Consider the following 27228-nt stretch of genomic DNA (forward strand, 5'->3'; position numbering starts at 1 on the left):
ACCTGGGCGGGCTTCCAAAAATGCCTCCGTCCTGCTGAATGAACGAGGCAAGCAGCCAGATTGCTGATGGACGGAGTGAGACCCTCCGCCCGCACCTCTTCCCTTCTGAGTTTCATCCCGCTCTCCCCCACGCCCCCTGCCCCTGCCCAAAACACCTTCTCCCCTTTCTTCGGTTCTGCTCAGATCCCCTGTTTTCCCAGCCCGGCTGGGCCTCCACTTCTTCCAAGAGGTCTTTACTCTTTCAGATGCAACAGACCCCTTCTGGGGTCCCACAGCATTTGTAGTCCGGGACACTTGTGCCCTTGGTTGTATGTTGACCCCCATCCCTCTCTTCTCGCCACCTGGCCGGGGCCTATCTCCCAGTCAGCGGAGGCGCTCCCGCCCACCCCCCCACCGCACTTGTCCTTTTCCTCCCGTGGTACCCACGCTACGGGGTCTGGAGAGCATGATGGGGCCCTCTGGCCTGATGCCACAAGAAGGGCTCCTCGGAGCCGTGTCCCACACGGGAGTTCTTCTAAGGAGTGGGAGAGAAAGTAGCAGCTCGCGGGGAGCCCCAGGAACATTCCCCCACCCCCACCGCTGGCTTCCTAGAAGCTTAGGCCTGGCTCCCGGCTCCTCCGGAGTTTGGCCTAGCGGTGAATCATCTGGGTTCCCAACAACGGGTTCAGTCCATCTCGGTACGGATCAAAGTGGGGTTTGGTTGGCCTTTCACACTGGGAGGCTTCTCGTGATAAAGATCCTCTGGCTACTGAAAGACATAAGGAGGGTTAGGGGCCCTTGGCAATCCTCTGGGCTTCTCACGGGGAGCCTTACAGGTCAGAGCCATGTTTTCCTTTCCTCACAGCACCAGGACACGAACCCTCTTCACACCTCCTGGAAGATCACACTGAAGGCCCAGGACCGGCAGCTGCCCTCCTCCTTGGGTGTCCATCTAGCGGGGGGGTGACATGATGGAGGAACACAGAACTGAGTCCCCAGAGTGATCAGGTCTCCCCAGGTGACCCTAGGTAGGTGATGGGGAAGGCCAGTTAATCTCTAAATTCCTGCCTGGTTTGAATTGCCCAGAGGGATGGGCTGCACGCTGGTGTCGTGGCGGCAGAGCGCACGGTGAGACCCAGGCCCACTACCCAACTTCTCACGGCGGGAATGGCAGTGTCTTCCGGGCAGTGGCCCAAAGATCAAGTGAGCCGATGTGGGTGAAACGCAAGGTGCCCGGCACAGAACACGAGCTGTGCGGATGTGGCTGGCCCGATACTAGGTGCCTGACCCGGAAGTGATGTGACCTTTGTGCCCTGTCATTTGGGATCACTGTCTTCCTTCTGTGGTCCTGGCAGATGCTAGGAAGGGAAGTGGAAACCGGACTCCGAGTGACTATGCTGGCCTGGCGGAGGGCCACGTCAGGACCTAGGAGCGCAGGGCAGGTGGGGCGAGCGGCCCAGGGGTCAGTCGGCAGGCTTTGAGTGCCGAGACCAGGGGCAGGCCGCTCCATCCGTGCAGGTCAGAGTCTTGGCTTGACTTGAGGCTCACTGGTAACCGTAAAAGGGGAAAGCTTTGCCTAGAATGCAACAACTGTTTTGATTGATTTCCCTGCGGGTGGAAAAAGAGGTCTATAAGACAAAAAAGCAGAAACGCAGAAAACGATAATTCTTTGATTTTAATAGTTGGGGGGAAAGTTATAAAATAAAACAGACAACACAGAGCGTTAGGGCTCCCTCCGATTGCAATAACACAGGGCTACAGAAATGTAAACGAAACAGAGCTTCCAGATAAGGTTATTTTATACTATATAACTTCCAGAATACAGCAGCTCCCAGACACTCTAAAGTAAAATAAAACAGGAGTCTTCCAGAACAATCTATACACAGTCAGAGGGCGGTCGGAGAAAGCACCTTCCCCTCGGTCTGGGGCTGGTTCTGCCCAGGGGCTCGGCCGGCCCAGCCCACTGCACTCTTCGGACCTCTTCCAAGTTTGCCTGCTCCTTCTTCGGCAGGCCGGCTCCTGCCCTGCCCCTCTCTCCTTTTTGACCAACACCCCTTTTCCTGTTTTTAAGCAGGAAACACAGCCACACCATTAGAGCCTGGTGGCCGATGTTCTCGTCGAGCCAACCAGCTCTGGCTCCAGAAAGTAGGCATCCAATATAACTCGTCAGTCCTCTACTACTGCCCCCCCAAGGGGCCTCTGATGGGTCCCAATTTTTTGCTGCTGCCCTAGGTTTGTTCACTCAACCTTGCAGCCTGGTCCTGTTCCCTTCTCAGTGTCCCAGACGGTGGACTCTGTGGATCAAGGACTCATCACCCCACAGACCTTTTCTCCTACAGCTGCCGCTGGGCAAACTCTTGGTCTCCACGACGGTGAGTTGTTCCATGAAAGGTCCATTCTTAGGAGGCACACGGGCTCTTGGTAACCCCCAGGCAGGCCTTGAAAGGATGTAGGAGGGAGGCAGAGCCCCCCCCGGGGGAGGGGGAGTAGCCAACGCAGTGCGTTACCCCAGCAGATGGGCAGCCCCCAGGCAGGACTGGAGGAAGGTCTTTGGTGAAACATCTCGGGAGGTACAAGGGGTGGGGGTGGCTTAGGGCAGCCCCCACCCACCCACCCTGAGAGCCAAGGCACAGAGGAGGTATGAAATGTCCAGGATAAATAGAAGTGCTTGGAGAGGGAACAAAACCAGCTCCACCCTCTCTTAAAAATAGCCGCCATCGGCACCAAAAATATATTAATATCTGTACATGTGTCAAAAAAAAAAGGAAATAAAACTTCCTTGGCACCTTGTTGTCGGTTTCCTAAAAATGAGGTGATGTGTGGAAAGGCCTCCTGTGTGTGCAGGAGCGTCCGCGGCTATGCACAGTGTATGCACCGCCCTGAGGGAAGGGCCAAGGCCCCCATGGCCCTGAGCCTTAGACACACGGCAGGGCAGGCGGGCGCCAGCTCCCCCAGCACCTTGCTTTGCCCGGCTGCTCTCTGCCCCCGTGCTCGTCCCTCCGCTGCCCTGGGGGGAGCTGTGGCCCCCGTTCCCATGCTCCGCGCTCCAGAGGAGCGTGGCCACCGAGCATCCCCATCCGTCCTCTGGGAAGGAAGTCCTCTCACTGTAGGCGGGCTGCTTCACGGGGAAGGCACCCTGGGCCTCGCCCACGTTGGTCCGGGCTCAGAGTGGCCTCTGCCCCTCAGACAAAAACGCAAACGTGAGCAGAGCTCAGCGCCAGGCCTGAGCGGACATGTGAGCCACAGGGGGGCTCTAGGCCCGGTCCCCGCCGGGCAGCGGGCAGGCGACCCAGGCCGGACGGGGCGGCTCAGAGGTGGTGGTTGCTCTGGAGCAGGGAGGTGACGGTGTTCTGCAGGGCGACGGCCACCTTCTTGGAGGTCTTGCGAAGCAGCGGGCTGTCGGGGTGATGCTCCTTCAGGTGCAGGACGTGGCCCTCCTGGCTCTCGGACGTGCAGCCGCACTCCTCGCACACGTACAGCTTGGCCCGCCGCTCCTTGTACGCGTACTTCTGCTGCACGCCGTGGATCTTCTTGAGATGGGACTCGAGCGAGCAGCGCTGCGTGAAGGCCTTGTCGCACAGGCTGCATTTGTAGGGCCGCACGCCTGTGGGGAGGAGCGCGTAGGGGTCAGGGAGCCGACGGCAAGCCCGTGGGCCACTTCCCTGACGGAGAAAGGCCAGGCCACCTGACTCTGGGCGGGAGGAGCTGAGGAGGAGGCCGGGCCCATCTCCAGCTCCCTGAGGGACCGAACCCATGAGCTAAGGGGGGCTTCTGCCCTGAGCTCCAGGACGCCCCCCCCCGGCCGTGGATCTCCCCTCCCCCGCCGGGCAGGGACTCCCTGGGGCTCCTCTCACCAGTGTGGGTGCGGACGTGCCTCTTCAGGTCGAACGTGTCATTGAAGCCTTTGCCGCAGTAGGTGCACAGGTGCCTCTTGACGTCGTTGTGACACTTCATGTGGCGGTTCAGCATGCGCTGGTAGGTGAAGGCCTTCTGGCAGATGTGGCACGTGAAGAGGTCTCCACTGGGACCGTCCCCCAGGGTCACCTGTGGGCGAGGATGGGGTTTGCGACAGCCGTCCGGGAGCGTAGGCTACATGTGGGCATGCCATGGCCCCGGGGACAGCTGAGCTTGCCCTGCAGAGGCCGCACCTCTGCGCCGCTGGCTTGAAGATCAGCGCGGCGGGGGCCGGGAGGAGGCTTTGGGTCCATGGTCGGGCCGCTGCCGGCTTCCCAAACCCCCCGCCGCCCGGCCCCTTTGCCCTCTCTAGAGACCTGCAACAGGCCCCCTGGTCACCACCGCCTGTCAGGAAGGCTCCTGCCGCGGGGCTCAAAGCCGCTGGTCTGCACCTGTGCCCTCTGTTCGCCTCCTCTGAGGTGGGACCGAGGACGACCAGGACACGGGCCTCTGGGGCCGCCGCTCAGAGCCTGGAGCCCGGCCCCCTGCTTGTCCGGAGCCAGGCCCGACGCCGTGTGAGGGGAGGCCCCTTGCCATCCTCACGACCCTCTTGCTTATACACCTTCTTCGTTTCTTTTGTCACTACGGAAAATCTCAAATCTTGTCAGACACGGAGAGAGCACCGTGACTACAGTGACTGTCATTTAGCATTTAGGGCCGGTCTTGTTTTATCCTTCCGTCCCAACCTGCCTGGCCCTGGATCATTTGGAAGCAAATCCTGGCCACCCTCTGCCCCTCGGGGAGGACGCGGCCCCGAGTGACAGCCGTGCCTTTCTGGCCGCGTGGCCCGCACAGGGAGACGTGGTCTCCATCCTCCACGTCCATTACCGTCCAGGGGCTGCTTGTGCTCTGTGGGTGGCCCTGCTGCTGCCCCCTCCTCCTGCCACCCCGTCCCACCCACCAGCTCCTCCTCGACCGCTTCAGGCCCCAGGGAAAGGCCCTCTGTTGCCGGCCAGCCAAGACCTTTCAGGTCAGGACCCAGTCCTCGGGTGCACCTGCCCTCCTGTGCCCTCTGCCCTGTCTCCGTGCCCTTCCTGCCAACCAGGGTCCAGGGGATGACGGGAAGGCCCACAGGGGCTCAGGGCCACTGTGCTGGCTCCCTGGCCACTGACCAGCCTGAGTCTGGGTGGTTTCCCTCTAGTTACAACACGCACTTGGCCTACACGGGGAGGAGGAGAAGAAGGGGCCTTCTGCTGCCAGCTTTCTTCAGTGCTTTGGCACAGAGAACAGGGCTACAAGAACCCTTCCACTAGATCGCTGCTGGCAGGTGCTTCGAGATCCTCGACCTTTCAGGAACTCGGGCCCAGCCAGGGACAGCCCCGCCGGCTGCGTGCTCCTCGAAAGCGGAGGCATTTCTGCTGCCTCCCACCCTCCTTACGGTTCCCACCGCTGAGGCTGAGTGCAGCGGGCGGCTCCCCTGGCCTTACCCTCCATGCGAGGCCTCAGAGGCCAAAGGGGACAGAAGTGGCACATTTCGGGGAGGGGGAGACCTCGGGGCACATGCGTCAAGGGACAGCGAACCACCAGGTGGACTCCAGAGCTCACTCTGGGCGCAGTACAGCACGGAGGGGAAGCCAGGAGAAGGGGAGGAGCCGGGATCCTGTCCCCCACTTTTCCTAGGGCTTGCCAAGAGGTGGCTCCCTTTAAGGCCAGAAACAAACCGAAACAACTCCTAGAACAGACTCCCAAGGGTGAAGTGTCTCTGAGGCCCTGCCGCTTCTTCCCAAAGTATGACACTGTCGTTTTAGACCTACTTTTCTTCTTTTCCGCCCTGACCTGTGCCCTGCTGGGTCCGCTTCTCGGCGGAAACCCGGGCCCAGATCCAAGGCCAGCCTCTGCCTGGGTCTCACTGTACCCGGTCTGGTGGGCCGGACACAGGTCTATAGACACGCTCCCGGTCCTCGGAGACGGTGTGAGGCTCAGTACCTTCATCTTGGTGCGCAGAAAGCCGTGGTCTCTGCTCTGGGGCTCTGCCAAACGACTCATGTCTTCGGAGGGCAGCTGGGCTACCACGCAGGGCCCTGGGGCCACACCATAGCTGGAGTCCCGAAGGCTCATGTCCAAAACCAGGGGGCAAGACGGGGGCTCAGCCACCGACGGCTCTGGCTCCCGATAGGGCTGCGGGGGGCAGAAGCCCAGACTGACTGCAGAGAGAAGAACAGCCAGGTGAGGGGTCTGGCGGGGAGAACAGGATTCAGGGGTCTCTCCGGACAGCTGCCGGGCGGTGGGCTGGCTGCGCCCGGGCGCCTCCGCCGGTGGCAGGGCAGGCTGTCCGAAGCCGGTGCTTGCTGCCCCTCCCTCCTGCCCCATTAAGATAATTACAGGGGACGCCCGCCAAGCACCACAGCCCACAGGCCTGCCTGCTGAGTAATTTGTGTCTTAGCGGAACTGGGAGGACCGAACCTGCCCCGCCAATGATCCCTCCAGAGCTGTCCGCCTGGCCCACCTGGGCCAGTCCCTCTGGATTCCAGGTCTCATCTGTGCTCCTACGTGGACAAGGGGGCACCACTGGAGGCCCTGGGTCCAGGGATCCATCCCTGGCCTTGAAGGATGCCCGGTGGCCTGGGCCGACCTGGGCTGCTTCTACAGGCCGATTTAGCGTCTGGCCTTGGGGGAGCGGGTGGTCCTCGGGGCTGGCTGGTGTCTGCTGCTGCAGCTCTGCGGGGCTCTAGGCTCGCCACTCCCGCTGGCCAAGTGTGGCAGGCAAACAGGCCGGGTGAGGTGGAGCAGGGAGGAGGTCAGGAGGCAGCAGGTGGATGCCGCGGAACGGTCTCCTGGGCGCCATGCCCAGCTCTTATGCAAGCCTGCCCCACAGCGGGGACCGCTTGCTCGCCATGGCACACCGAGGGCTGGGCTCCCAGCCTCCACCCTCCAAGGCACCGATACCTGGCAGCCCTCGGTGGCGGCCGCTCCCTGCCAGGGACAGCTCACACTGAACGGGGCCAGAGAGGCTTGGCCCCGTTGTGGAGCAGGGAGGAGGAAGCGCTGCCTGAGCGACACAGAGGGGACCAAAGAGTCGCCAAACTAGCTAATGTTTTAATGGATCAGTCTTTTTCTTCCCCGAAAGGCTAAACTCTATACACTTGACCCTTTTAACTGGGCAGGGCTTAGGGGCACAGAGTCCCACCCCACCATCAAAAATCCGAATATAACTTCTGACTGCCCCAACACGTTAGCTGCCCAGAAGCCTTATCGAACACAGAAACAGTAGTGGAACACATGTTTTGCATGTTCTATGTGTCATAAGGATAAGGTAAGCTAGAGAAAAAAAAATGTTACGAAGTAAATCCTAAGAAAAGAGAAAATACATTCCCAGCCCTGTGCTGTATTTATGGAGAGGACCCGATGTCTGAGCGGCCCGCCGCGCAGTTCGAACCCGTCTTGTAGTGCGAGGATCCGCTGTCCTTAAACGCCATAAGCCAGGAACATTTTCCAAGCTTCGAAAGGATAAATCAAGAGGGGCATAGGAAGGAAAGGATGAGTGTGCCTCCAGGAGACGGACTTAGGAGACCCAGTGTGGGTCTCAGACCGGCGGACAAGGCCCAGCGCACCCCCTGGCCCGGGAGCTACTAATGCAGGAAGCGTGAATATGAAAGCACCGAAGAAGTTTCGGGAGAGGCCCTGGCTCTCGCCCCCTCAAAACACAACAAAGGTCTGACAAGGGAAGAATGTGCCTGCCTGCCGCCCAGAACCCGTTCTGCTGGCACTGGCGTCCGTCTGTCCGGGGGACTTTAATGAGCCACCTCATTCCGGGTGTTGATTCACCAGTGCCTGGCCCGGGCCCGGCCTCTGAGCTGGCATGGCGCCTCCCTCGGAGCCCTGGGAGGCTGGCGGGGGGTGGGGGGGGGTGGGGGGTGCTGGGAGGTGGGGGGGCAAGCTCTCGGGGTCCCTCCGGCCGCCCCACAGTGACGGGCGTCTGCACACCGGGCGGGGGCTGTCCGAGAGCTGGCGGCTTCTGAGGCCGCTTTACCGGCCACTGGAGAGAAATCTGGGCCGAGAATTCAAAGCTGAATGACAATTTCCATTTGTCAGTCCAGGTAGAGACCCACAGGAACCTCTACCCCCTTCTGTCTTTCAGTATCGGAGAGCCTGAGCGAAGCTCCTGCAAGTGGGAGCCCGGCCACACCGCCCGCCCAGACAGCGGCCGAGGGAGGAGTGACAGCAGGTGAGGGCTTACCAGTCTGTGCTCAGAATGAGCTGTCACTCTGGGCTCCCCTTGGCTCCACTGAGGGGGTGGCGGTCTACCCCTCCTCCCTCGCCCGAGCCAGGGGCAGGGGGGGCGCTGGACGGCCGCCATAGGGTGCCAGGGTGGGGATGTTTGCCTCGGCCCCGCCCGCCAAACCTGTCCTCCCGCCACCCCCATGAGCACACCCTGCCGCCCCGCCGCACGCACACGGAGTGCTCATCGGCGTGCCGCTCCTGTCCCTGGGTGTCACTGGGTGGCACCTGGCGGCAGGAGGCAGGAAGCAGAACTGGTCGGGCCCTGCTTGTGCTGCTCTCTGTCCCCTAATTAGATGTTTCCGGCAAGGCGGCTGCGGCGACTCATCGCCCGCCCACAGCTGCGGAGTGCGGCGGGGCCAGACCAGCTGGCCCTGTCCCTCCTTAACTCCCGCAGGGGCTCACGGGCTCCCCTTCTGTTGGCCCCGCTCACCTCTGTGGGATGACGCGGAGGGCCCAGGGGGCCGGGGCAGCTTTCCAGCCAAGGGCCAGCTCTCGGGGCCAGCGGGGGGGGGGGGTGGTGTCGGGGGCTGGGGCTGACCTGGTGGGTGGGTGGAGGGGGTTGTGACTCAGCTCCAAATCCGGAACGACCATGTATCAGCAAGACCCACGCTGGTGTGAGGTGGCCTTGCCCCCTTAGCAGGAGAGGCAGGGGTTCCCCGTGCCCCTCTCCCCCCGCCCCTGCGGGTCAGGTAGCAGTGCCCGAAAGGCAGTGAGGGCCAGCCCACTGGTAGAGATGGGCAGCCCTGGAAACAACGGGCCTGTTCCCCAGCCTGTGGCTTCCATCCTGTGAATGCCAAGCGTCTCTCGCAGGCGATCTCTTTTTCCCCTTTCCCAGTTGCCTTTCAAAGTCGACACCGGGCCCCTCAGCGCCGGGCACCTCGGCCCTGGTGCCAGGGTGGGCAGCCCTGACCAGCTGCGGACTGTGCCTCCCTTTGCCTCCCCCCGCCACCCCTTCCAGCCAGCACGGGGACGGGCACCTCTGTGGGACTCCGAACTTGTTGCAAGTGACTATCCAGAGTGGCCACCCTTCGCTCTAGTCTTCCCTGTGCCCAGAGGACTTGCCCTCACCTCCTTTCTTTCTGGGACAAACGGTCTGGCAGGAGTCTGTCTTGGGTCACCCCAGCCGGGAGCAAACAGCTTAGCAGCTTATGGGACAGCGCCCCACAGGACAGGCAGGAGCCCCACCTGGGCCACTGCCCAGGCCCAAGTTGCTCTTCCGTCCCCACTCACTGGGTGGCTTTCTGTGCTCCCAGCCTTGCTGCTTGGAGACGATAGCTGGCGTTTCCTTCCCTGCCAGCATTTCCCAGGAATTAGAAGAATGACCCTCACTGGCGGCCGGATCTCCCCGCCAGCCCTCAGTCCCTCCCACCCAAACACACGTACTCTGGGGCCCAGAGCGGACTGAGAAGACGGTCCACCTCGGCCTGGACAGTGAGCAGCCAGGCTCCCGGCCTGCCTCGTCAGCTCCGGGCTGAGCACCTCCCATCTCCCCCGCCTCGGCCTGGCTGCCTCCCTGGGGTGGGCGTGTGCTGGTGAGCTGGGGAGACAGACTGCAGAGCCCCCAGTGCCAGGAAGGGGGTCCGGGCAGGGGGGGGGGGCTAGAAGAGGCCCTGGGATGCCCATATCTGGGAGCATGGCATTTTGGCTTCCAGGCTGCTCCTAGGCTCATCCGCCTTCAAGTACCTTCCTGACTTTCAGTTGTGGCTCAGCAAGGGCTTGGCGTACGGGGCTTCATCCCCATTTGCCCACCTTCCCCTTCAGTCCAAGAGATGGAATTTAGATGGAATTTAGCGGGTACCGGTGCTTCCTTCTCAAGAAGCCAGCATTACTGGCTTGTTCTATTGCTAGAACAAGGGAGAAATGCCTTGGGAGATGAGGGTAGGGAGTGAAGGGCTCAGGCTGGGCTCTTGGGCCCAGAGAGGTGGCCTGCGGTCTCCCTTCCGCTGTGACCTCGCAGCCCCCTGTGCCCACTTCTGGGCTTTTCCCCTTGGCTTTGGAAGGGGAGTGAGGCCAGGAAAAGGTTCTTCCCTGGGGATGGGAACTTCTAGAATCGTGCCTCAGGGAGAGAGGCTAGAGTGCCGGTCATACCGGCGCCCTGAGCCTTCAGCCAGTAAAAGTGTCTCCTCCCAGGGGCTCTCTGATGCCTTAAGGGTCTCCGAGGGTCCAGCAGGAAGGTCAGGCCTCAAAGGCTTCCCTGTTCCCCAGCTCCCGCAGGGCCTCTCCCAGTGGGACTGGGGGCAACGCTTAGCTGGTCACAACGTGCTGAGTCTGTGAGGTGGGGTGAAGGAAACGTGCCCAGCCGGCTCCTGGGGTCATGGTCGGCTAGTGATGGAATGGCTCAGCCAGGGGACAAGCCACCACAAAACACACTCCCCCCTCTCCAGCCATCCGAGGCACCCAAGCGTGGCCCGAGAACATTCCCTTTCTCATTTCCAAAACCTGTGGGAAAACTCTCCAGTGGGCCACATGGCTTTTAGAAGCTAAATTAAGTGCTTTGCCTTCTATCCTTTGCTTCACCCCACAGGACTCCCCCCTCCCAGGACGACAAGGGCAAACGCTCACCTGTGCCCTCCAGGTTTAGACCCGGACCCAACCATCTGGGCCAATCCTGTCTCGAGAGAGGCCTGCACAGCTCCCTGCCCTGGACACCAGCCTCAGGTGGCACAGACCACCCAGAAGCCCTCCTCGGCCACCCCCTGTAGGGACAGCCCCCTCACCACTCCCACAAGGGCCACCAGAACTCTGGTGGGGAAAGTCACCAGGATGCAAGCAAGTCAATGATTTGAACAAACGGAATTTCTTTGTCCTTTGTAAAAGTCAACACATGATCTGTTACTGATTGGGATGTGAAGTAAAACTAAAAATAACAGCACACTGAGTGTCCCACAAGGCTCAGCTCACCTTTAACACAGTCCAAGTTCAGTTTATCAGATCCGAAGGCTCAGCTAAGCAGCAAGACAAACACAGGTGAGGGAGGAGGCAGGAGCGAGGAAGGGGGCTCCGTTCCTCTCCCGGCCCTTCTGGAGGTGGGACCCCCCCCCCAACCCGCCTGCCAGGAACTTGGTCAGGCAGGAAACTATACACAGAATCCTGAGCCCACACCCTAATCCACCTCAGGTGAGCTGCGTTTTGGCCTCAGTTTCCCCTTGTTCTAAGGAGGCTCTAGAAGCCGCGCCAAGGCCCTTGAGATAACCTGCGAAACATCCCAGCAGCGTCACAGGCCATTGGCTCCTGGCCGGTCAGGTCACAGAGATCTCGCCACTACACCCACTGTCTCCGCCAGTTTATTCTAGGAGAGAAACTGAGGCAAGAGCTGGTACAGGGCCCCTCACTGCCCTCATTTCACCACTTTCCTGCAAGGCCTGGGGCGGTGCCAGGGAGCCTGCAGATCAAGGGTCAGAGTCGGTTGGTTAATTACAACCCCTGCCCCCCACCTCCACCTCCCTTGGAGGCGCTGGGCTGGGTGTGCAGCGGGGGCCCCCGCCCCACCCGCAAGGCGAGGGGAGGGGGAGTTCAGAAGGAAGCTGCCTTTCTCCAGACCTAAGATTTTCTTGGGGGTGGAGGAGGATAGAAGGCACGAAAGTGTTCTCAGGCCTTCCAGAGGAAGATACCACTGGAGAGAGAAACAACTCGGGTTACTCATTCAAAGGTGACTCGGACGGACGCTGTCAAGGCGTCCTCCAAAAACAAGCTGGGCGCATCAGCGGCCTCGGGGGACCTGGTCCCCCGGCGGGGGCCTGGGCCCATGAAAAGTACTGTCCGCTCAGCTGCAAGTATGTCCTCGGCAAGGAGGCGCGTTTCTGACGGCGGTGAGACCTGATCCCACCCTGGTCTCCAGGACAAGCGGGGCGCAGCAGGGAACCGTCCCCACGGTCTCCGAGCACTCCGCGGGGCGGCTGGCCGGGAACCCTTGGCAGCCTGACCCCCACCACGACATTCTAGCCACCGGTGTGTGGGAAAGACGAAGAGATCCACGAAGGCGGCTTAAACGAGTTTTTTCCTACATTTTGCACAAATTGCGGCTGAAGCTCCAGCTCGCTCCCTGCCCACCCCCCCAAGGTGGCATCGCTCCAGCGCCCTCCTCCCGCCTCATAAAAGTCCCGGCTTTCTGGATTTACGACGGGAGAGTGGAGGGTCGCCGGAGCGGTGACACACCCCGTTGCCTCCCCTGCGCCGCGGCTCCGGCCGGTGGAGGGGAGGGAGGACCCGCGCGGACCCGCGCGCCACGCACCCGCCTGCCCCCGGCCCAGCCGCGGGGCCTGGGAACGGCCCTCGCCCCCTCCCGCCGGCCCCCGCCCCCAGCCGGCGCCTCCTCCGCGGCCCTGCCCTCCCCCCTCCTCTCCCCTCCCCCCGCGCCCCGGGCTAACGGGGCCGCGGCCGCTTAAACATTAAATCGGGTGCCCCGGCTGCGCCCGCCGCCCGGCTCCGCGCCGCTGCGCCCCGCACGCACGCCGCCCGGACGGCCCCCCGCCCCGGCCCCTCGGGCGCCGCAGGCTCGGGGGGCGGCGGGCCGCGCCTCACCTGGCACGTAGATCTCGCCGCGCTCCTCGTCGGGGAGCTCGCTCCAGTTCCTCTTGCACGTGGAGACGCACGGCTTCTTCACCAGGAACGCGCGGGGCATCTTCGAACCCTCCTCGCCCGGCGCCGTCCGCTTCCGCAACTACAGCCGGGAGCCGTCCCACCTGTCCCGGGCCGAGCCGGGGGCCGGGGAGGGGAGGGGGCGGTTCGGAGAACGAGTCGCCCAAGTGCCCCCCACGTTCTGCGGGGAGACCGTGCCCGGGACGGCGCGCGCGCCCGCCTCCCACTCCGCGGGGCCGTCGCCGCCCTCCCTGCCCCGGCCGAGGCCCTCGCAGCCAGGTGCACCGCGCGGCGGGGGAAGCGGCAGGTAAGCGTCTCCCGGCTCGACTGGCGTCCCCCGCGGCTGCTCGGGAAGTCTTAAAGTGCGAGCCGGACCGACGGGTTCACGCTTTATTGGCTCGCGGCGATGTGTGTTGGTGGCTGGGGCGGGGTGGGGGGGTGATCCGAGCTAATTAGCTTGGAGCGTCCCGGGGAGCGACGGCGCATGCGTTGGGAAATAACGGTGACAACCCACCTATTTGTTACCTGTCGAACCGGTTTCCATTCCGCTGCCGGTGAGGTGGCCTCGCGGCCTGGGCGGGGTGGCCGGGCGGGGGCGGCGGGGGGGGGGGTTGCCCTGCGAGGGGCACCCAGCCCCGGCTGCCCCGCCGGCCCGGCCGCCGCCCGCTCGCCGCCCCACCCCGCCACCAAGCCGGGAGTGCAAGCTGGTGCTTCGCGAACGGAAGCTTCGGAGTTTCGGGGGGAGCCGAGGAGGGGAGGGGGCAACGTTATGTGCACCCGCGCTCGCACGCTCTGCGGGGGATGACATGAAACTCGCCCAACGGGGCCCGGCCCGGCTCGGCGCGTCCGGGGCGCCCGGGGAGGCGCGAAGCCGTCGGGCGGGAACGGGAACGGGAACGCCCACACTTGTTGAACCGGGCCTGGACCCAGGCGGCCCGGATCCCGAAGGCCCGGCTGAGCAATTCGTGGTTCAGCCAAGTGGTATTTGCCGGGCTCCGGCTCCGTGCGGGCAGGCACGCGAGGCCCCAGGAGCGCGTAGGCCGGTGGGCGGGCCCGCGGGGACGACGCGGCCACTGTACAAAGCGGAGAGTGCCCGCGGAGAGCCGATCGCCGGTCCCCGCCCCAGCCCGCTTTCTGGCCAGGGAAGGGGGGAGGGCTTCGTGGAGGAAGGGGCGTTTAAACCTCTCCGAGTCCACTGAGATCCGTAAGACCCCAGCGCCTTCGTCACTGGGGCTTACACTCCCGCAAACACCCTCATCCTGGTCCCAAAGGGCCAGATTTCAGGTGCAGCGAGGCCGAGGCCCAACCTTCTTTGCCTGGTTGCGGGCCCTGCAAGGCAGAGGGCCCTTGTCTGCTTCCCGCAACAGCCCACCCTCGGCTGAGGGTCAGCCTGGGACACACACCCTCCCCTTCACCTCCTACCCCCAACCGTTCAACAAACTCTGTCCAGCCCCCAGGTTTAGCTGGAGGGAGGCCCACCCTCGGAGTGCTTGTTGCTTTCCAAGTTACTGTGACACTTTGGGCTTCTCTTACCAGCTGGCCTACTGGGGTCAGGAATGGGACCCCTTCCTCTTTTTAGCTCTCCGTCTACCCCCATATAAAATAAACATTTCAGGATCTCTACCACACATACACCTTTTCCATGTGTTAAATATTTGCTGGAACAGATTAAGAGGAAATGAGTCTGATAAATGAATTCACACAATTCCAAAAGTCAGGAGTCAAAGGAGAGCAGAGGCCTGGCTGCTGACTTTGGGGCAGGCCCTCTACATCCCCCAGTAGGTGGTCCAGCAACCCCTGAAGGTGGGCGGGGAGAGTGTGCACTTCAGGGACAGGTGGCTTCCTCCTTCACTCCCTCCTGGGGCTTGTGACTTTGGCCAAAGGCCTTTCCTTTCCAGCCTGTTTCCTAGTCTATCACCTGGGAATCCTGTCACCTACCTCCTGGGGTCACTGTGGGCTCTGGCAGCGGGTGCCCCTCTTTGCCCCTTCCTCTCCCAGGGCTCTGCCTTCGCGCACCCCAAATGTACTTTGTCACCCCTCCCATCTTACCTGCACCCTTTGGTTCAACTGGCATGAAGTGAGCACCTTACCTTTTGAATAAATCCTGGAGAAACATTTTCCAACACAGTGTGTCTAGGAAGTAGATTTAGTTAATTAAGTCAACAAATATTTATTGAGCATTTCGGCTGTGCCAGACCCTGCCCGGGGCTTATTACGCAGTAGGTGCTTAGTGGAAACTAAGTCTTCACAGATGACCTTGGACACAAGAAGCGCAGTCTTTCTTGTTGGGGGGAGGAGGTAGTAAGGAACAACTCAGATGTCTCCACTTGTGGAAAGAATGTCACACAGTGTCAGGAGGGATAGTCACCCATGCTATCTGCTGCTATATCTCTGGTATCCAGTATCCGCCGTTGTACCTGGCACAGAGTGGGTTATTGATAAATATTTGTTGCATGAAAGAGTATCTCTTTTTCTTGACTCGGGTGACCCATTCAGCTTTTCATGTTCCAACTTCTGGTAGAGGCAATGGATACAAAGCAAATTTATTAGAAGGAAAGAATAGGGCAGGTTCAGTGACAGAAGGCAACTGACACAGGCTGTCAGGGAGGGAGAGAGAGATGGAGAGAGCAGTAGGGACGGTGCAGAATGTGGCTGTCTAACAGTCTAACAGTAATAATCATGTCATTTGAGCATAGAAACCCAGTGTGGCCACATCCGTCCATTTTCGAAAAGAAGCCAAAAATCCAGGTTTGTATGTAAAATCAACCAATTTTTAAAAGTTGGCTCAAAAAAATTTTTTAAGATCTTATTTATTTATTTGACAGAGAGAGAGAGACAGCGAGAGACAAGCAGGGGGAGTGGGAGAGGGAGAAGCAGACCTCTGGCAGAGCAGGGAGCCCGATGCGGGGCTCGATTCCAGAATCCTGGGATCACGACTCAAGCCAAAGGCAGACCCTTAATGACTGAACCACGCAGGCTCCCCTCAAAAAAAAAAAAAAAAAAGTCTTAAAAAAAACCCCATGGAACACCTCAAAGAAAATACCATTGCAGGTCAGATTTGCCCGATAGGCTGCTGGTGTGTAGTGTGCGGTTCCTGGGCCGCCCTAGAATGAGACAATGTGCATGAACTTGGATAAACACCGAGCTAACCTGTGAACTCCATGAGGGCAGCCTCCTTCTGTTCCGTCCACACAGTCACACAGTGTCAGATGTCATTCATTCACTCCTTTGTTCCGTCAACAAATATCGAACACCCACCATTTGCTGGGCACTGATGATCCTGTGATGCCAGGCAGACAGAGAAAGAAGGAAAGTCTTAGTGCGACGCATGACTTCGGTGATGGGATAGTCACAGGTGGGGGTGTTGAGATCTGAACAAGAGGTAGGGGCCGGCTGGGCGAGCAGGCGGGCGAGCCAGATCCCCAGAAGGAACACTTGGGCCCCAGAGTGGGAGTGAGCCTAGGGTCATGAGATGAACCAAAAGACGAGGTGGTATTGGGAGGGGATGGGAGGTGTGGGAACGGAGGTCGAAGAGGCGGGTGTGCCATGTCACGTAAGGCTCAGTATGGTGGGAAGCTATAGTAGAACGGAGTACTAGAGAGATCGGTAAGGATGCTACTGGTTCTAGATGTTCTGAGTGGACCTCTCTTGTTGGCATAGTGTTGGGACAGGGGAGTGAAGGAAGGCAGAACTCCAGCAAACAAGCCAGGACCATTGCTCCCCGAAAAGTCGTGGCTGACTCCCGCCTTGAATGCTGGGCTCCCGGCCTGAGAAGCCTAGGGAGAGCTGGGGCGGGAGTTAGATGGAGAAGGCCTTGAACTACCCCTTCCTGTTCCCAGACAAGGCTTAGCAGGGAAGCCGGGAGGGGGTAGAGGCAGGACAGGGACTGGGAAGTAGGGAGGCTGAAGGCAGAAGGGCTCCCAGGAGATGAGATGTGCTGCGAGGACAAGCAGGCAAGGGCCTGGAGTTGGGCTGCCCCAGACTTTTAGTCTCTGGGGCCTCGAGGCAAGCCACCTAACCTGTCAGGACCTCAGTTTACACATCTGTAAAGTGGGGCTCCTAGTTCCAGCTCTGTTCCTCAGAGAGGTCAAGAGATGTTGATTTGCTTTTGCCGGAAGTCTAGCAGCCTTTGGAAATAGACTCATCAAGCAGGCTAAAGGTTCCAGGGCCACCAAGGCCTCTGTGTGGCTCACACAGTGGCCTTTCCAGCGCCAGGTAACAATAGCCTCGGGGAGGCAGCCAGGCCCCTGAGCAACCATGAGTGCTGTCAGGACACCGACCCCTCCACCTCTGCAGAGTTCCTGCCCATGGGCCTCCCAACTGTCCCGCTGTCCGGGTGGGCAAAAGGCTCCCTCGGCCGGAGCTGAGGGGTGCGGGGGGCCGTAGCCAGAGGAGGAGCATTTCTGGGTCATTTGGAGCCTCTGGAGCTGTGCAGGGAGAAGCCAAAAGTTCCTGCTGGAGGAGGCCAAGGACCCAGGTGAGGCTCTCCACGGTGGCTACGCATCTGGCCTGCCAGACTTGATCCCCTCCTCAGTTCCCATGGCCTTCCCCACCGCGGAGACTGGAACCAAGTACTCAGGGCCAAAGCCTAGGGTCCTCTGCCCCCCCTCTTCCATCACCCTCACATCCACCCACTGCCGAGTCCCAGGGGTTCCCAAATCAGCGGCGTGTGCCCACACCTCCATCCGCAGCTGCCACCCTGGGTCAAGGCCACAGAGAGTCCCTTCCCCCACCCCCCAGCCAGCTGTCTCCCGCCAGCCCAAGCCCTCCCATGGCTCCCATGGCATCTGGAATAACGTCTTGGGGGCTTGATGCACTCTGGTCCCTCCCGACCTCCCAACCGCTGGCCTCTCCCTTCCACTGGTTCTGCGCGTGCCACATGCTGTGTGCCCGCCGTCCTCCCAGCGGGCCAGAGCCGGGTCCTGTTCCGGCCTCTCCTCCGCTGTACCTTCCTCCCAGAAGGTTTTTCCGCACTTGATGACCGCTCACCTCTTGTCATTCAGGTTTCAGCCAAGTGTCCCCCACCGCCACCGCCTCACCCATGACCCTGTCCTGTTTTCCTGGCAGCATCTTTTACTTTGTGAAATTGTGATTTGTCCTGTTTGTTTGTTGTCCCCCTCCCGCCTCGTTAGTTCTGTATACAAGGGACCGCTTTTCTTTTCACACCATTTTTTAGTAGCTTTATTTAGATATAATTCATAGACCATAAAATTCACCTTTTCGAAGTATACACTTCGGGGGATTTGGTATCTTCACAGAGTTGTGCAGCTATCACCACGGTCTTCCAGAACATTCTCATCACCCCAGAAGAAACGCTGTACACATTAGCAGTCACTCCCCATTCCTCTCTTCCCCAAGCTCCTGGTATCCATTACTCTGCTGTCTACGGATTTGCCTATTGAGGTGTCCTTTTTAAGGCATCCCTGTATCCCCAGGGAGCACCCAGTGCTGAGAAGATGGGTTGGCCATGTCCCCATTTTACAGATGAGAAAACTGAGGCTCAGGACCCCTCGGAAAACTGACTTTCCCTTTTCCAAGCCTTGTGTCTATCTCCCCAGAGCTGGGCTACACCCTGGAGGCTGGAAACTCAGCAGCAAGAGAAGGAATGAGGTGTAAACTTCAAGTGGGGGAGTTCCCTGCTCCGCTACCTGGCTGCAGCCCACACCTGGGCCCTCTTGGCTGGGGGGTCGCTTTTCCCGGCAGGCCCGCTGACTGCAGACTCAGGGAATGATCGTGCGCTCAGTGCTGATGGGCTGAGCTTAACTCTCTGCCTGGCCTCTGCCAGGGACAGACCAGTGCCACCGTCCTACAGGGGAACAGGGCAGGGACATCTGGGCAGGCAGGTAAGGGGAAAGCCCATCCCAGGACCTGGACACCCTCCGAGGGCTGAGGGTAGCTGATGTGGAAGGAGGGCGTCAGGGGCGGTAGGGGGCTGTTGCTGAGGTCCAGCCTTTACCTCTTAGGGGTTCTGTGACTTTGGGCAAGTGACTGCGCTTCTCCGGGCCTTCGTTTCCTCATCTGCGCATGGTGGCCATCCCCGGGTACCCCAGGGTGGCTGTGAGCCTGGGAGTCCGTGTGGATGCACCCACCACATCGGGAACCACACACAGGTTCCCTCCCTCCAGACCCCTGGCCCCAAGGAGCCAAAGCTCAGAAACGCTGCTGAAGGTCAGAGGCTAAATGCGGGCCAAAGCCAGTGGCAGACTTCCTGACCCTTTGAAGCCTGTCTCCCCAACTGTAAAAAGAGGTTTAATAATCATTCCTCCCTCCCTGTGAGTGGTGCGGGCTAGGGGCCTGTGGTTATCAGCACCCTCTGGGCCTCAGACAGGGAAACCAGACAGGCTCCTTGTTACCCCCAAGCTGCCTTCCCTCCCAGGGCTGCTCTCATCCTGGCCTCTTTCATCTTAGGTTTAATTAGCCGGGCTGCCCCACCCCGCAGTCTCTTGGGCGGGAGTCAGCACTCCCATTTTATAGATGGGGAAACTGAGGCACCTAGAGGGAAGTGGTTTGGGGCTGCCGCCTGTGAGTCAACTATGGAGCCAGGGCCAGAGTTGGGACTGGGCTTTCCAGCTGGACCTGTCCCTCGGGGTGGATCCCTGTCTCCATCCCCCTGGCATCCCTGGAACCACCGGCACCCAGAGAGCCTCTTTTCCAGCGCTCTCTACCCCACCACTCCCTACCACCTCCCATCTGGTGGGCAGCAGGACAGGGTGGGGAGGGGCCTGCGGAGCCTGGAGAAAGGAGAGAAACGAGTTGGCAGGAGCCATAACATGAGGGCTCAGGTCTGTTTCATCTTCAAAGCTGGCTAATTAGAGCTAAAGGCTTTACTGTAGCCTGTGGGGCCTGGACGCCCGCAGTTCTGGGCCACAGAAGCCAGCGGTCAATGGGGCATGTGCCCGTGCGGTCCTGGGCCCAGGTGACACTGCTCTGTGAGCTACAGGCGACCCCCGAGTGTGGCCAAACAGCTCCGATCCTGCCCTCTGGAATTCCAAGAGTGCTGGATTGGTGCACCGCTTGGCCCGAGGTCTTTAGTGGCGAAGTCTCCGTTTCCAGGTCCGTGCCAGGCCTGCCGCGAGCCTTGTGATCCACCCGGCCCTGCCACTCTGCACGTCGGCATCCCGTTGTTTTCCGGCTTCCTGCAGGATTATGGCCTTGCCCTGCCAGCTTTACCCCGGCTAGGCTGCCGCAACCCTTGCCGACTGTCAGCTATTGGTATGGCCTAAGGCAAAGGTCAGCAGCTTCCGCCCGCGGTGACCCCGGCGCCGGCTCCGCGCCCCCAAGCCCAGCCGGTGGGGGGGTGGTTGGCCGGGGCCGGCGTCGGAGAAGCGAAGCCAAGCCCGGAGGCGCCCGCCCGACCGGTTCGGCCGGGGCTACGAGGAGCACTTCCTGCGGGCGCTCTGGGACCGCACCTTGCACACCCCCCAGCGGACACCCTGGGAGCCCAGAGACCCGCACCCCACACCCTCCGCAGGGTGCGGAGCGCCCGGACGCCGGCGGGTGGGGAAGGGGGGACGTGCTGGTGGCCATCCTCGCGCGCGCGGCGGGCCCGGGCTCTCGGAAGGCCCTGGGATCACAGCCCCCGCCCCGACGGAACCCCGGCATCCGGGAGCCCGGGCCCACCCAGCTCCACCGCCTCTGCCCGGGCCTGAGGCGGTTTCGGGGAAGGGGGGCCCCGCGCGCAGCGGGACAGTTACTCAGCCCCAGCGAAACCGGCGAGTCGGCACCTGCTGGCGGGGCGGGAGGGGAGGTGGCGGCCCCGTTACGGCCCCGCCCCCGCCGCCCACGCGCCGCGCGCCCCGCCCCGCCGCGCGCCGCCGCCCGGAAGGAGCCGGCCGGCCCGAGCGCCCGCGGCGGCTGAGTCAGGCGCGGTGAGAGCGGCCGGCCCGTTACCGCGGGCGCCGGGGGCCGGGGCGGCGCTGTGGTTTCGGTGCGGGCAGCGGGCGGGCGGCGTAATGAGCTCTTGGCACGCACCGGGCGCCGGCGGCCCTGCCCCGCGGGGACCCCTGGATGCCCGCTCCGGCGTCGCCCCCGAAACCTCTCGGTTTCATCTCGGGGTCCGGGTGCGAGGTCCGCCGCTGGCGTCTGCGCGTGGCAAGGGGGCGGCTGGGATTTGCGAGGCGGCCCTGGGGTGACGGAGGCCCCTTCGGGGTGCGTGCAGGTGCTCGGGCGCCCTCTGGCGGCCGCGGGCCTGACCTTCGCTGCTTTGCAGGGACCTGGGTGCGGCACCATGGGACCTCTGAGCCGGGAAACCTGGGCCCAGCGCCTGGGCGCCTTCCGGGCCAGCCCGTCCGCTTTCATGGCCGGTCCCGAGGGTGAGGATCTGGGTCGTGACCTGTTGGGCGAACTGAGAAGTGAGAAGCTGAGCGAACAGACTAAGGTAGGCCCTGCGTGCATCCCCCCGCCCTGGGCCATCTGGTCACCTCAGCCCCCCGTGCTCTAAACCACATTTTCGTGATTCCCAGCTAAATCATCTCCCATCCCCAGGTTTCCTTGCTGGCTCTGAGCCTGGAGTACCCAGCCCAGCTGTGGCCGGACGCCGCTGCAGCCGAGGCAGCCGCCACCTCGTTGTTGGACACCCTGGTCCTTCTGCCCCCACGGCCCTCAGCCCTGCGGCGGCCCCTGCTGCTGGCGGCCACCACAGCCCTGGCGGCCGGAGACGCGCTGGGCCCCACCTCGGGAGCCTCCCGCCGGCTCCTGCCACTACTTCTTGGCTTGGCTTCGGGCCGCGATCTGGGGCGAGGCTTTGGCCCCGCCTCGGAGCAGCGCCCCCTGCAGGCCACGGCGTGTGAGTGCCTGCGGGAGCTGGAGAGCTGCAAGCCTGGGCTGCTGGGGGGCTGCCTGGGGCTGCTCCGGAGCCTGCTGGGGCAGGAAGGCCCGGTCCAGCCGCTCAGCCTGCTGCTGGCACTCGCTCTGCGCAACGCCTTGGTGATACGGGCCAAGGCCAAGGCCGGCCTGCAGGGCCTGCTCGTGGCCGGAGATACGCCCACCACAGGTGGTCCCTGGAACTGGGCATTAGCTGAGGAGGGGGATGCCCACCTGCAGCCCCAGGCACCCAGCTGGCCGGCAGCCGAGGACGAGGAGTGTGGCCTTGCAGTGCTGGAGCCCAGTCCTGAGGAGGCCCGGGAGCTTCGGGCTGCTGTGGCCCAGCTTCTGGACTCCTCCTACCTACTCACTCCTGTGGCTCAGGCCCAGCTTCTGTGGCTGCTGGGCTGGGCTCTGCGGGGTCTCCGGGGACAGCCGCCAGTGCTCTTCAAGCCACAGTTGGTACGGCTGCTGGGCACGGCCCAGCTGGCACTCCTGCATGCTGTGCTGGCACTCAAGGCGGCCTTTAGCGAAGCCCTGTTCACAGCCCAGGACGAGGCCTTGCTGCTCCGCAGGCTCACCTTGGCGGCCCAGCACCCCGCCCTGCCCCTGCCCGCCCACCTCTTTTACCTGCACTGTGTGCTGAGCTTCCCTGAGAACTGCCCTCTAGGCCCTGCCGGGGAGGAGGCCGCCCCCCTGCTGCTGGGGCCCCAGCTGGGCCGTGGCCTCCTGCCCAGTCTCCTCCATGACCCGATGGCTCTCCTGGCCCGCCTGCACCTGCTGTGCCTGCTCTGTGCCGAAGATGAAGAAAAGGAGGAGAAAGGCCAGGACTGGAGCCCCCAGCGTTACCTAGGGGAGCTGCTGGCTGGCCTGCGACAGAGGGCAGCCTTGGATGGGGGCCCAAGGGCCTTGGCTGCTCTCTGCTTCCAGGCCTCCTACCTGGTTGTTCGCTGCCTAGCCACGCAACCTCCGGTGCTGACGCCCTTGACCCACGGGCTGGCCGAGCTATACCGAGCCCGGCCTGCGCTGGCTCCCCATTTTGTGGATCTCTTGGATAGGGTGGGCCCAGAGCTGGGGGAGCCCCTGAGAGCGGTGCTGCGGCAGGAGGTGGTGTCCAGACCCGGCAGAGACGAGGCCCTTCGTTGGCACCTGAAGATACTGGCGAAAGTGGCCGACGGGAATGCTCCAAGTGCCACCCTAGGCTTCCTGCGAGCCGCGGCGGCCCACTGCACAGACTGGGGCCTCCAGCAGGCTCTGCTGCGGGTCTGCCGGACTTTGATGCGGGCGGGTGTCCGGGAAGGCCTGGCCGATTTGCTGCAGGCACTGGCCAGGCAGCTGGAGGACCCCGATGGACGGGACCATGCCCGGCTCTACTACATCCTCCTGGCCCACCTGGCGGGGCCCAAGCTAGGGCTGGCTCTGGGCCCCTCTCTGGCCGCACCGGCACTGACCTCCTCGCTGGTGGCCGAGAACCAGGGCTTCGCCGCCGTCCTGATGGTGCAGGAGGCCCCGGCCCCGATTCGGCTAAGCGTGGGGCCCCGCAGAGCAGCGGGCCCGGGCCCGGTGCTGCAGCTCCAGGTGGAGGTGCTGGAGCCCGTGTTCTCCCTCGAGCTGCGCTTCCGCGTGGAAGACCAGCTGTACGCGCCGCTGGACGCGGTCCACCTGCCCTGCCTGCGCCCCGGCCGCCCGTGCAGCCCTCTGCTCCTGCCGCTGCAGCCCCGGCTCCCGGCTCCCACGCAGCTGAGCGTGCGCGCCCTGTACGCCACCCCCGCCGGCCTCACGTGCCACGCCCACCTGCCGCCGGTGCCCGTGAACTTCGAGGACCTTTTCCTGCCTTTCCCCCAGGCCCCCGACGACGGGGACAAGCAGGGCTTCTTTGAGCAGCTCTGGGACTCCTGCCTGCCAAAGGGCGCCGAGAGTCGCCTCTGGTGCCCTCTCGGGCCGCAGGGGCTGGAGGCCTTGGTGTCCCGCCACCTGGAGCCCTTTGTGGTGGTGGCCCAGCCCCCCACCAGCTACCATGTGGCCATCCGCCTGCCCCCAGACTCGAGGCTGCTGCTGCGACTGGAGGCGGCCCAGGCGGACGGAGTGCCCGTGGCCCTGCGCACCGACGACTGGGCTGTGCTGCCTCTGGCCGGGGACTACCTCCGTGGGCTCTCAGCCGCTGGCTGAACCCGGGGGCTAGGCCAGACCCTGAGCCGGTCTTGCTCAGGGAGGGCCCTGAGGGCCAGAACACAGTCCTGCGGCTCATTTCTTAAAAAACAAAAAAAAAAAGGTGGGGGGGGGGGGGCCTGGGGAGAAAAGAAAAAAAAAAAAAAAACGTATTCACTAAGGACCTTCACGGGTGTGTTTCCTTTTGAGCCCTGGCTGGGGGCATGCACACGGGGGTCGGGGGAGGAGAGGCTCCAGGAAAACCTTCAGAGGAGGAACCGCTGTCCTGCAGGGCTCCAAAGTTTCTTCTTGCCCCGCAAATGGGAGAAAAATCATCCCCATCTCTGCTTCCCAAAGAGGGTCAGGCCGCCCGCGTAAGCCGTGCGGTCAGTGACTGAGGAATGTGGGAGCCGGCCTTGGGCCTCCTCCAAGCTTTGCGGGGTCCCTGCCCCGGGGGAGCTCAGCCTAGCTGGGATGTCGGACCAAAGGTCAGAAACAGAGAAGGCTGCAGTGGTCCCGTGGCCCCTCCCGGGGTTGAAGGGGGTCCCCAGGCCGCGTTGATTGGAACCAGCTCTAGGAAGGGCCGGTCAGTGTAGTTCAGGAGCCGAGAGAGAGAGGCTCCAAGGTGTGGGCTACAGCGAAGCTGACTTTTCCTCACCCCAACCCCACCTGAGGACCTAAGAATCTTCTAGGTTAGACAAACTCGTTCCCCTTGGCCTTTTTCCAAATACGTGAGATACCTCGGCTTCAAACGTATTGCGAAGCCGCTCTGCTAAGCAGGCACCGCGCTGGTATTTTCCACAGACCGTGCCTCCCGCCGTGCTTGCAACAGCTCAGCAGGGCCCCACAGATGAGGAAATTTGTAGGCCAGAGGGGTTAAATGATTTTCCTGTGGTCACCCAGCTGGTTAGTAATCGTGTTTTGTCACCTCGGAGCAGGTTTCCACAACCACACTGTCAGAAACAAGAGCTGCACGGGCGGGAGGGCTGGGCCAGCCCTCGGGAGGCTGTGGGAGCAGCAGTCGGAAGTGCTGGAGCCCAGAAGGACCAGGGGTTTGCTTGGGGCCGACCTTCTGTGGCCCCTGCCTCCGGCTCCCAGCCCCCAGGGTCCTGGGGGCCCGTCCCGCCCTCTGGATTGTGGCAGGACCAGAAGGGAGAGCAGGGCCTGGGACAAGCGGGGCTCTTCCGGGTCAGGTCAGGAGGTCTGACCTGGTCCCCCAAGGTCTCCCAAGTTTGAGGCACGGTAGTCCGTCGTGGGAGCTGAGACAGCCACAGCCAGTCGGGAAGGGGCTGGTTCCAGGAGACAAGCTCGTCCAGCTGTTTGCAGCAGAAGGGGACTGCAGATAACCAGCTACTTCCAAGGCGGCTGGGAAGGCCAGAGGAGGGTCCTCGGGGAACCAGCCCTGGCACCGCCGAGTTCTAGAGCCCACTGCCCGGGCTGGAGTCTGAGTCCTCTCAGCACCAGGCGCGAGCCCGGGCGCCGGCAGGTGGGTGCGTCTTCCAGCAGGGCCTCCTGGCCCCCCACGACACCTGCGTCTGGCACCCGACAGAAAGGCTGAGCCCCCGAAGCTGCCCAACGACCTTGGCCTGGTTCCCTCCATCCACGTCCTTCAGAGGGTATCCCGTGAGCGGGCCGTGTGTCTCCCACAGACCCTCAGCACGGGGGAGTCCGGAAAATGTACCTGTTCTCTTTTTGCCCTCAGCCGCAGGATGTAGGGCTAATCCTTAGCCAAAGATGGAGATCACTGGCCCGTGTAAGGACTCACCAGCCACCCTCTCTTCCATCTGTCTAGCCATCCGTGCATCTACCCAATTCTCCAGTGCTGGGCCCCAGAGGTCCCCAACTCCCCCACCCCTGCCACACATCTGTCACGGTGGGTGTCATATATGTCCCCTCCTTGTGTCTAGGTGACGGTTTCCCTGGGATACACACTCCTAGGAGAAGAATTGTTGAATCCTAAGGCATGCCTGGGCTTGGCTTGAGTAAGAGGTGTCTCCGCATGCTCTCAGTATGCCTAGGAAGGTAGGGATGGACATGAGTGAACCAGCCCACGCCATCCACCACCGTCCGCCCCTTTGCACACTCCCATCCACATACCACAGCTCACACTTCAACTTCTCGAAGGTCATAGCAACACCGACCTGCTCCCACAACAACCCCTCCTACAACCAAGACTTCTTCCCCGAAGGGAAAACCCCAAGTTCCAGCAGCCGCTGGCCACCCATCTGGACATTAGCGATGTTTGCCGGTTGCTGGTTCTCCACTTCCTGTAGGTTCACAGCCTTCCCCACCCGCCTGAGGTTGGGCCCAGCCATGAGACCTGCTCGGGCTACTGAAACACAGAGGGTCCATTCTGGGGCAAAACATTCACTGCTAACCACTCGGCTTCCTGGCCCTCTCCTGCCCTGGCCTGGTCGCTGTAGAAATGTTCATGGATATGGAGGTGTTCGAGAGTGGAGTTACGATCCCGTCTCGGTATACTGTAACGCGAAGGCCCTGGATTAAGACGGGCAATCATTAATAACACACACCTTCTATGACACAAGAGGAAAGACATAGGAGGGATATTGGTCAAGCTATATTTTACTTGCAAGGAAGAAAGTATTGTGTAACAAGTTGCAAGGCCGTAATGGGGGCCTCCAGCTTTCCCAAATAAGAATGTTGTACAGAGGGACGCCTGGGTGGCTCAGTTGGTTAAGCAGCTGCCTTCGGCTCAGGTCATGATCCCAGCGTCCTGGGATCAAGTCCCACATCGGGCTCCTTGCTTGGTGGGGAGCCTGCTTCTCCCTCTGCCTCTGCCTGTGCTCGCTCTCTCTCTCTCCCTCTCTCTCTCTGACAAATAAATAAATAAAATCTTTTTTAAAAAATTAAAAAAAAAAAAAGAATGTTGTACAGGGTGCCCAGTTAATTTCAAAGAAATGACAAATGATTTCTTAGTATCAATAGGTCCCAAACATTAGAACATACTTTTACCGCCCCCCCAAAAAAGTTGTTTCTCTGAAATTCAGATATAATCAGGCATCTTGTATTTTATCTTTCAACCCCAGATTGGTATTTATATCTTATTTCTTCTACGATCCATTGTATATATATATTTTTTTCTTTTTTCTTTTTTTTTTTTAACCTTCAAGGCTCTTTACCTAGTAAGGTGAGAGGTCCGAGTCCTTTGTAAGTCTGCCTGTGTCGAAGGTCTTTCGTTCCTTGAGTCCTGGGGACTCCCCTTCTCCATCGTGTGGCCGCAACGATTTCTTCCCTGATCATCAGGACCAATCATCCTTTCAGAGCTGTTGGTTCCAAGGCACGAAGAGGGCAAAATGACAAGGGAGTGGTCTTCCCTTCCAGTTCAAAAGAACCAGGGCTGGGTCCCTTAGCATTCACGCTTGAGTACTAAGGACCCTGAACTAGCAAGGCCCAAAGCTGGAGGGATGAGAAACGAATATTTTGAGAGAGGCTTCCAGATTGCTAAAGACGGTGGTAGCAACACAGGTGCCCATCTCCCTGCCCCCCCTCCCCAAATAACCTGGAATAAAGAAAAGAGAAAGATAT

The 27228-nt window shown here is 61.5% G+C and overlaps 2 protein-coding genes across 2 annotated transcripts; one reads left to right on the top strand and one right to left on the bottom strand.

The window, feature by feature from the left end:
• Positions 1-1635: 1635 nt before the first annotated feature.
• OVOL1 (ovo like transcriptional repressor 1) lies at positions 1636-13062 on the bottom strand. Its single transcript, XM_080816876.1, has 4 exons — positions 12676-13062; positions 5860-6077; positions 3834-4023; positions 1636-3583 (listed from the first exon to the last, which is right to left on the bottom strand). The coding sequence occupies exons 1-4, from the start codon at positions 12773-12775 to the stop codon at positions 3288-3290; spliced, it is 804 nt and encodes a 267-aa protein (XP_080673002.1). The 5' UTR covers positions 12776-13062; the 3' UTR covers positions 1636-3287.
• Positions 13063-20569: 7507 nt separating this feature from the next.
• Positions 20570-23830, top strand: AP5B1 (adaptor related protein complex 5 subunit beta 1). Its single transcript, XM_080816875.1, has 3 exons — positions 20570-20600; positions 20942-21109; positions 21217-23830. Exons 2-3 carry the CDS (start codon positions 20960-20962, stop codon positions 23701-23703), a joined length of 2637 nt encoding a protein of 878 aa, XP_080673001.1. The 5' UTR covers positions 20570-20600; positions 20942-20959; the 3' UTR covers positions 23704-23830.
• The last annotated feature ends 3398 nt before the right edge of the window (positions 23831-27228 follow it).

This window comes from Martes martes (assembly GCF_963455335.1).
Source record: "Martes martes genome assembly, chromosome: 10".
NCBI lineage: Eukaryota > Metazoa > Chordata > Mammalia > Carnivora > Mustelidae > Martes > Martes martes.